Below are 10,650 nucleotides of genomic sequence, written 5' to 3' on the forward strand. Positions count from 1 at the left end.
ATTACGGTGTGTATATATATATATATATATATATATATATATATATATATATTTTTTTTTTTCAATATCTTTATACCTATACCCTGGATTATTTTGTTGCTTGTAGCTCTTAACTCATTTACTGCCATTGAAAGGTAGACATCAAATCAATTTCAAACAGGAAGGCTGATATTGATTGATCATGTTTCATTGCCTTTGAGTGACAGACATCCAATCCATTTAGAAAATGAGGGCTGACAGCGATCTAACGACCAGTCGCCCAGTCATATTGGATTGGACGTCTAACGCCGTCAACAGCAGCCAAGGAGTAAGTGCATAAAAAAATAATAGTTAAATACATTTTAAAAGCAGACTTTTTTTTTACCCGATTCTGAACCTATGAAAATGACGTGATCAGGTCCGATTTCCGGCACCCCTAATTTATACAATACACTTCAAATATATCAACATTTATTAATTCAACCTATTCCTGCCCCTGCTGCTGAAAAAAATCATAGAGGAAACACTGTACATACACACAGTCTCACTCTTAACAATTTTCATCAGCCTAGAATCCAACGAGGGACCTACTAGTATTTTATAAAGATCTGATGCATGTCTTTGGTCGTCTTTTATGATGTTGTTTGTAATACTTTTGCACAGACGCACCCTCCTGTGTGACGGGGCCTGAACAGCAGGACACTTGGGATAAAATGAGAAGCTTTAGAACACGCGTACAAGGAAGTCTAGCACGTCGCCATGAAACTCACTCAAGAAAATATGCGACACGGATAGAAGAAGCACCGGTAAATCAACAAGTTAGTTGCATAATTGAAGCACAACCAACCAATTGTGGATCGTATACAAGAAGTGGATCTAAACAACAGCAGGTGCTCCAGGATTCCATGTTCCGTCTTGGAGAGCACGTATGAAATGAAATTGGCTTATGAGAGGAAAAACTACACGTTGGTGATGCAAACAAAAAATGTGAAAGATCGCTCACAAGCATACAGCTAAAGCTAATTCAGCTATCACAGTCGCAATCGTCAGCAACAATAAAAGTGCACTTACAGTGATGTTAACTTCGTGCTTTTTCAATCGGTACTTCAGACTCTTCATTCTGTAATGCTGTTTTGTTCAATGCCCTCTTTGATGAAGACCTCCAGAAGTAAGATGGGGTAAAAACAAGTTCCCGGGGACTAAAACGTAAAGTTTTATCCCGTTCTCCCACGGGGTGAGTTCCACCTGACGCCAAACCGCAAAGCCTGCCTTACAGTGCAGCCCCTAGAGCCAATCAGATGCGAGTATTAGCGAGTTGATTCACTCTTCACCCAATCGCTTGCGTGAAAGGGCGGTACTTCCTTGTTTAGTATCGATGGGAGAAGTTGGAGACGTCCTGGGACAAGACGGGGGTGACGTCAGGTTTACCTGAAACTGAAACACCTTGGGGCGAGGACGCCTAGTGAAACGTTTAAAATACATTTTCAATATGGACATTTCAGTACGAAGTGAATATAATAATTGAACTGTCACATTCGTCACAGATGCAATTTCCTGCATGCAGGGGTGGGTGGTTTCTTATGAGTAGTGCTACTTTACAGACTGACTGGTGGTAAAAGTACAATAGGGGTTCCTCAAAATATTTACTTGACCAATCGTTAACCCTTTACAGTGGCCTGTACTACGAAGCAGTTTTTTTTGGCTTAGCAGTGTAAATTCGAGAGTAACTTCAACACGTGCAGCCTAACTTCCTGGCTAACCGGTGTTCTGCTAAAATCTCCTACGTCGGCGAAACGTATACATGAGTCGAATTTGACACCCAAAGTACTACCGTGCGCTCTCAACTTTTTTTTGTTTGGACGCATACAGGTAGAACGTACTAAAAAAATGCCTTAATAAAATACTTAAATGTAGTTTAACCAAATAAAGACGGTTTAAATACGCTACGGGACTAATGTGGTCAACTGCTTCAAAGCTAACACAAACATAATGGCTAAAAGTATGGGAGAGTAATACATGCAAAAAGTATTTTTGAGGCAGTAAAAAGGTACTAAAAAACTAAACACAAAATTAATGAGTACTCGCCGCTTCTAACCGACGTGCGAATGCATGCGGATGCTTGCACAAGCGTGCTGAGCATTGTGTAGACGTTTCGCCGCGTAGTAAGGAATTGCCGAACACCGGGACTACGAAAGATGGATATGTTTAAACTGGGGAATGTTGCCATGGCAACACACGCCACATGTCAAACCTGGTCGTCTCAGAGTTAGATCTTGCTTAACCCCAGTTTTCCGATTATCCACACGCTATTTAAACAGCACTCCTCCGTGGACGTGTACTCTTGACAATGACAGCATACCTGGACGACCTGTACGACATCTGCACAGATTGTGAGGGGCTCTCTTCAGAGGGCACGGGTATTTGGAGCCCTGGACAATGTTCTCCGTGAAAGATAATAGGTTTTCAGCTGAAGGAATTCGTTACCTGTGCCAGCTGATCAAGGCGGACGTCTCTAATGTAACCCGCCGAAGTCAGGCCCTCACAATCGGGCAGACACAATCTGTCCTTGTGCTATTTCGCCAGCGGAAAATATATGTATTCCATCGGTGATGCTAAATATCTGAGTAACAACATTGTATGCCATGCGATTCGGAAAGTGGCAGGACTGGGGTATGGAAAGGCTTCAAATTGAATGTTGAAAATGCAATACAGAAACCTGTGTTGGCTTTGCTGAATGTAAACGAATGTGGAGCTTTGCTCTCATACGAGAAGTATATTTAACAAACTTTTACAGCGTTATTTCGTTGTGTAAATGCATTTATAATAGTCATAAAAATATGTACACCATTTAAACATTGGGAAAACTTGCGTATTTTTCTGCTTATTCGAAGAGATTATAATAAATGTCAAATCAACTATCTGCCTGATAGAACAGACACACAAATATAAAAGACATAGATGTTTATTGAATATGCATCTTACAGTCTTGTTCAACTGGGAGAATTCGTTACAAAAGACGGCCTTTACTTTATTGTCACTGTGCACAGGCATCGTCACAAATGTGATCACACAAAACGCAATCACGCATCGCATCCCCGCATTTCCTTCTTCTCCTGAGTCCTCACAAATAAAACATAAAATTTCGGAGGGGTTTTTCGGACTTGGGCCTACAAATAAAACATAAAATTTTGGGCACAGGCCTGCAAATCAAGTTAATTGACCGGCCGGGGTCGGGCTGGATTTTTTAGGAGGGATCTAACCTCAACTCTGAAGATGTTCAAAGGTCATACCTTATGTCCTGCTTCACCCTGCTTCATGGGGTGATGCACATGCGATAAATTATTTCTTACAGTTAACGTACCAAATCTTATTTTATTGTCCTGATAGTAGGCTTTATTTCGTTTCATGGAAGTAAGTAAACTGGTATATTTACGCACTCAGTCTGTAATTTGCTGCCAACAGACCTGTCGCGCACTATTTGCTGAAGCGGAGTTGGATTTCGCGGTGAGGGTGGATTTTAATTCCTCATAACTCTGCATGATTATTGCGCATTCCTCCTCCGTGAAGTAAGGTGCCCATGTTTTTATGCTCATCATTATTATTTTTGATAATTATTGTTAAAACTAAAGTGTAAATACTTAGTTGTCAAATGTGTTGCTCTGAAATGAAAACAATACTACATTTTGACATTAGACAGTTTAATTGCAAATCAGTATAAAGATGATCGTATTGAATTTTTGCAATGGTATTAATAAATATAATAATACGGTCAGCTCCCCTGTCGTCCCCTCATCTCAGATCGTCAAATGCTGACGAGAAATAATTGTTTGCTCTTTACTATGTCGCCTTTCTACTCTCATTAGTCTGTTAAGGAAAATGTAGACATATTGCGACATCTCCCGTGCCTGCTTGCGGCGTTTTGGGCGCTTGAGTAGCACATGATGGACGGATGGACATAATTTGTCAAACCAAACAACACCCAACACGCTCTGACACGAAATAAATAAAACACTGGGGGAAAAAATGACATGTATATACTGTTTAATTGCAAATCAGTATTATGGTGATCATACAAAATATTCATTTTCCTGTGCACAGATGAGGTAAATATCGCTGCCATGAAGCCTCCAAAGATTGACAGTTCTCTCCCCCATACGTTGCCGTGACGTGTCCGCTGCTCAGCTTTTGCTTGCCTGCGATTAGCAAAAGAGTTTTATACTACTGTAAATTTGATAGTATGTCATCATATGTAGTCCCGAGTCTGTTGACAAAAGTAGTACACTAAACCATGCTCGCTAGGTTTGCGTGGTGTTTTTGTCTGGTTTGAGCAACATATGATAGGCTCCACATTAACAAATATGTGACAAAGTCATTTCCTTTCATTTTTTGACTCGTTCACTGGCAAGTCTAGTTAGCAACAAGCTCGGTCAGAAGCCTTTTGACCGAGTAAGTGAACGGGAAGTGACATAACTCAGTCTTGCCCCCTGCATGCATGCTGGCTGCTTATTGGCCACACGTGGAAGTGAGTGACAGACGCCCTGATTCTGTTTCCGCTCCCTCCCCTGCCCGCGATGAGGCTGGCGTCTGATTGGTTGTGTGCGATGTTAGAAGACGCTGCCGCTTGCTCAACGCTCTCCTACGCAGCTAACGAGCCCCAACTTAATAGAACGAATCAGTGCAGAAGGTGATTAGTTCGGTTTAGTTCACCCAAACAATTCGTTCAAAAAGAACGAATCGTTCACGACCGATACAACACTACTGGTAAGTAGGATTACATCTGTGGAAGTTGAACTCCGTTCGTAGTACAGGCCACTGGGCACTCATTTAAATACAAAGAAATGAAATAATAAAAACAAACTTTAGAATGTTGTTGGAGACATAAAGACTTTGTTTTTCTTCATTTTATTATTATTATTTTTTTATTAATAGTTTATCAATTTATATTTTAAGAAAATAAAGTAATGATTAATAAAGAAAAAATATATTATTATTGTAATCGTTACTTGGGCTCCATATATCCATGCATCACATTTTGAGTCATGTAGGCCACACTTGTATACCAAATGTTAATATTGTGGCCTGCATGACCCAAAACGGCATGTCAATGTACTGTATGTGGACGCCTGGTCTTTATGGGGCTAGGTCTTTTTGTTTAGTTTTTATTTACTAAAAATAGTCAGTTGTCCTATATAATGTTAAGGATTTGTCAAAAAATAAATAAAGATTACTCATTTTAAAATAATAATAATAAATATGTACCAAATAATAATAATAATGCATTTTATTTCAAAGAACTTTTATGAACACCCAAGGTCACTATACAAGAAGAATAAATAAAAGTCGACATATAAAAAGACATATTCTAAGCAAAATCAGGTAACAGAAAATTAAAAAGACATAGTACGGAGTAGAATATAGATAGATATAGAAGATCATACTGGGTATGATAATTTGAATAGGTGTGTTTTGAGTGTGGATTTGAAGAGTGTGAGAGAAGTTACATATATCAGGCTGTAGAGCATTCCAGAGCTCAGGGGCAGAGTGGCTAAACGCTCTGGAACCATAGGTGACAAGATTGGCACGTGGGAAAGTGAGATGGAGGGTGGAAGAGGAGAGGAGTGGTCGAGGAGGAGTGGTAATGAGATGGAGGTTAGATAGATAGGAGGGGGCCAGTCCGTGAAGAGCTTTAAAAGTAATGTTAAAGTTGATTCGTTGTTTGACCGGTAGCCAATGTAGTTGACAGAGGATGGGGTGATGTGATGTGTGGTTGGAGTTCTTGTGATAAGGCGGGCTGCTGAGTTTTGGAGGAGCTGCAGTTTCTGGAAGGATTTATTGGGGAGGCTGAAGAGGAATGAATTGCAGTAGTCGATCTGGGAGGTGACGAAACTGCATATAAGAGTGGCAGCGGTGTGGGGGGTGAGAGAAGGGCGAAGACGGGAAATATTACAGAGTTAGAAGTAAGCAGATCTCGCGATGTCATTAATGTGAGAGCGGAAGGACAGCATGCTGTCAAGGATGACACCCAGACTCTTAACCTGGGTAGGAAGAGAGATGGATGCATTGTTAACTGAGATGGAGAAGTTATTGTAGCTGGTAAGCATGGCAGGGGTGCAGACTAGGAGGACTTCTGATTTGGAGCTATTGAGTAATAAGAAGTTTGAGGAGAGCCATTATTTGATAGACGGTGAGAGAGTAAGGTGGGATGGAGGAGTTTGGATGAGAGGAAAAATGGAGCTAAACCATAGGGCTAAACAGTGAATGAACATCAAATAGATAGTTAAATTGTAAGATGCCGATTTGAACATTTCCCTAACAAAATATGAAATATCAGTTTATTGAATTTATTGAATTGGAGTCGAAAAACAAAATATGCCCGTTATTTGTTTTCCACCAAGTTCGCATTTACAATGTAGCCTGACCAGGAGTCCCGGTAGACAATGTTCTTCTTATAAATTAATGTTATGTGGCTGCGGCAGGGTCCAGGACCCCTGGTGCTAATTAGCGTGGCTTTGGACGGCTATGCCGATTGAATATTGAAAATGAAAATAGATGGCTTGACATCTAATGAAATAGCTCCACACTTGTCTAGCCAATTTGGCGCTACAAGGTTTTTGAGAGAAATGTCGGAAATTGGATCTTACCAGAGGGCAACAAGACCCTGATGCAGCCGCATAGTATTAATTTATAAGAAGAACAACATCGTCTTCCGTAGCTCATTTTAAAAGCGAACTTGGTAGAAACCAAATATTGGGCATATTTTGTTTGACTTCTGTTCAAAAAACTAATGTTAGAGAACGGATTGAGGCTCGTTATTTGAATAACCAGTTTCTAGTCGGGAAACGAGAAACGATTTATTTCACTTTTTTTGTGAGCACACATAAAAATAAAAAACGAAATTGGGCTGTTTTTTTTTTCAAAACTAGAAAGAAAAGTGAAAGGCCGAAGGAACATGGATCCCAACCGCTTTTCTATCTCACTGCTTTTGTCAACATTATCAGTGATCTATGCTGGTAAGTGCTCTGTGCGTTGCCAAGCTCCGTAATTAACAAAAACAAGTATGTACAATGTAATTTGCATAAGCATTGATATCAGTATAGTTGATGTCACCAGATGGATTTGGAGCCCTAAAATCAGCAACCACATGCTGTCAGCTGTGAAATGTGTCACTTTAAGTCCATGGCAACAGTGTTACCAAGGAAATGAAGCCAGGCTAGAGACAAATGACTTGAGATGCAGAATAACACTGAACTGCCCCTGGTTTGAGATCATGTGTACACAGACTCAACAGCCCAACATCGGTGATCCCGGCAGAGCTCGTATTAAATTCTTGTCAGTTATAGTGTTATTCCATGACTAAAACATGACGAAAAACACAAAAAATGGAAAAAATGTTGGAAATGAATCTGACATCGATAACAAGTTATAATTTAGGTTTAGTTTAGGAACAGCAATAATGAGACTCCAAACAACAACAACAACATGTAGAGATGTTTTTTTCTTCATAAAAATACAAAGAGTTTAGAAACATCAAGCCTGATAAATTCCATCCATGTGATGGTTAATATTACTATGGGGGGGGGGGGGGGGGGGGGTCGATATTGCAATTACCATAATTTTTGGACTATAAAGGGCAACTGACTATAAGCTGCACCATCAAATTTGACACAAAAATGGCATTTGTTCATAGATAAGCCACACTGGACTATAAACTGCAGCTGTCCTCTCTGTATTATGGGATATTTACACCAAAAGATATTAACCAGTAACACTTTATTTGACAGTGGCATTGTAAGAATGTCATAAGACCAAAATAACCACCATTCATTGCTTCAAGAAGCTTAATTTGGTCATCACTGCGCCACCTGCTGCCAACATTGTTGTCTTCCAACAATCCTCCTAGCATGCATTGCAGCACTACAGATGTAACTAACAATCAAAATTCATGTTCTGTGCTAATTATTGGTTCAGTTACTGTTCCAGTTGTTTAATTAATTGCTGGTTATGGTATTTGGTAAAACTTTATTTGACAGTGGTGCCATAAAACTATCATAATTATGAGATGGCACCGCCTTGAGCATTAATGAATGCTTATGATAGATGTCATTTTGTGTCATCCGGCAAATTATGTCACTTTTGAATTGATGTAAAAGATCTGAGCTGGACATAAATGGAGTAGGTGACATAATTTTCCAGGTGACACTTAATGACATCTGTCATAAGCATTCATTTATGCCCATGATAGTGTCATGTTATGGCAGTTTTATGACGCCGCTATCAAATAAAGTTGTTACCCAGTAACCCAAATAAATCAACAAATAAGACGCCCCGGACTATAAACCGCAGGATTCAAAATGAGGGGAAAAAATAGCGGTTTATAATCCAAAAATTAAGGTAATGGTTGCGCTCTCTGTCACAATAAATCATCAATAGACTGACGGCAATTATCGATATTTTATGACAACATATTTAATGGATTTACCCTATTGTCCCCATTTTCTGGGGCGCTAATCCCATAAACAGGTGTAAAGTGGGCGGTGACGAGTTGACAATTGAAGAAGACGATACACAATAGCAGAACAGATGCAAGAATGGCGTAAATTGCGAAAAAACATATCAAGCACGTTGATACTGACGTTTAAGTTTGAGAAACCAGTGCACTGTTCTGGTTTAGTTACACGATCCGCTTAGGGGGCCTGCGCCTGCTGATGACATCACAATAATGCTCGTGTAGCATTCGGGGAATGTGGGACATTTCCAACCTCCGACCAGGAAAAATATAATTGGAAAGCCACTCGAACTGGGAGATCCTAGTCGCAAAGTTGGGGGGAAAAAAGTATCACTTCACGAGTTACTTTAATCTGACGTCACTCGATGAAATGGCACTCAAAACCGCATTGATGACACTATAATGAAGTTAAACTAAGTTTGTTTAAGGCGCCATGTATTTTTTTCTCATACAGTAAATTAGCCTAATGATTTGATATTTTTTATATTGCCTTTCAGCAAGGACGTGACTAAAGAAGGCAGTTACAGTGTGTGCAATTTATCTAAACATAATATTTTCTCCACTTTTCGATCGCTTATGAAAAGGCAGGTTTGCTGGAGGTCAAAATGTCTTTAAATGGCCAAAATAAAAAACAACTAATTGTCGCTATCAATCATCTTTGTTGTTTATATTCGCTTGGAATGCTTTGCTTTGCTAACGGGGACCATCCGAGTGGGATAAGTGCGACTTCATACCTTCCTCAAATGCAGCAAAAAAGACATTAAAAGGCTTGAGTCTGACGCAGGGTTAGAAGCCGGGGGATAAAACTGATTTTTTTTTAAAAACTAATTTTAGAGATGGACAGTCTGATATTTGATTTCTGAGAGACAGGTGTACACATGCATTTGCTCTTTTTTTAACTTTAAAATTTAATTGTTAATAATCATCTGTGTGTGTTATATCATCAATCGCTTGACATACGCATTCTTAAACTAGGACTAAGACTCTCAAGAACAACTGTCACACTTTTTAACAGATATTTTACAGAAGAGCATGGCTCTGGGTGTGGCCAATCATATCGCAACAATAACCGAACAATACTGTCAAGCGCAGCCCCATTCCCCCCCCCAGAGGAAATTGTGCACCCCGAGCGGATCTTGCGCCTACACCGGTGTAGGTACACTCTCCGCGTGGGTTGCACAAACTTCTTAGGGGCCTGCGCCCGCTGATGACATCACAACGACACTTGTGTTGCACAAAGTGCTGCACAAAAAAAAAAAAAACACTCTTGAGTCTATATACATTGTTGGGAAAAGCCAGGGAATAAAACATATTAAAAAAAATGTTTTTTTAATAGTTTTAGAGATTGACAGTGATGGGCACTGATATTTAATGTCCTCTGTGATGAGAGAGACAGATGTGTGCACACACGTTTGCTCTTTTTTTTAACTTTCACATTCAATTGTTAAAAATTCTCTCTGTGTGTGCTGTTATCAATCGCTTTTACATAACCATTTTTAAACAGGCACTTTCAAGCGAACGCATTACTAAAACCCCTAAAGAACAACTGGCACACTTTTAAACAGGCATTTATTTTACATAAGAGCACAGCTCTGGGAGAGCATTTCGACTCTTCAGCCAATCATATAGCGAGAATAACGGAACATCACTGTCAAGCGCAGGCCCCCGAGCAGTTTCTGGAACCCGAGCAGATTGTATACCTACTCTGGAACTCCCTGATATAAAGGTCGCCACAGTGCCAGATTTTTATTTATTTTTTTTTTCAGGGGATGGGGTGAGGGTGTCAAACCTAAAACCACAGGAATGTAAAGAAAACCGCTTTTGGCAGTTATACCTAAAACACACAACTCGTTTTACGCATGCATTAGGCTACTGCATTCCACTTACTGTAACAAGGCATACATAAGAAACTGCTTTTCATTATAAATTGTATTTTCTTCAATGATGTGCAAAATAACAGGTAACAAAAACATTACCACTACTAATTTTTATTTTCGCTTTTTTTTTTATCACAGCCAAATGCAAAACCTTTTAATTATAACTACTTAAGATGTACAATATAATTGAAGATAATGTAAACACTGACTATACTGTATGTATATGGCGGAAAACACAGACAAGACTGAAAAAGCGGTTTCTGCTCTTGCACTCCTCTTTAAAAGAAA

At 39.5% G+C, this 10,650-nt stretch overlaps 1 protein-coding gene across 1 annotated transcript in view; it reads right to left on the bottom strand.

Annotated features, from left to right (window-relative positions):
• Positions 1–1,270, bottom strand: part of uacab (uveal autoantigen with coiled-coil domains and ankyrin repeats b) — a 73,796-nt gene extending 72,526 nt beyond the window's left edge. The window contains exon 1 of the mRNA XM_057843100.1: positions 1,051–1,270. Coding sequence (XP_057699083.1) covers positions 1,051–1,098 — 48 coding nt within the window. The 5' untranslated portion in view covers positions 1,099–1,270. The remainder of the gene's footprint in view (positions 1–1,050) is intronic.
• Between the last annotated feature and the right edge of the window lie 9,380 nt (positions 1,271–10,650).

This window comes from Corythoichthys intestinalis, chromosome 1 (genome assembly GCF_030265065.1).
Source record: "Corythoichthys intestinalis isolate RoL2023-P3 chromosome 1, ASM3026506v1, whole genome shotgun sequence".
Taxonomy (NCBI): Eukaryota; Metazoa; Chordata; class Actinopteri; order Syngnathiformes; family Syngnathidae; genus Corythoichthys; species Corythoichthys intestinalis.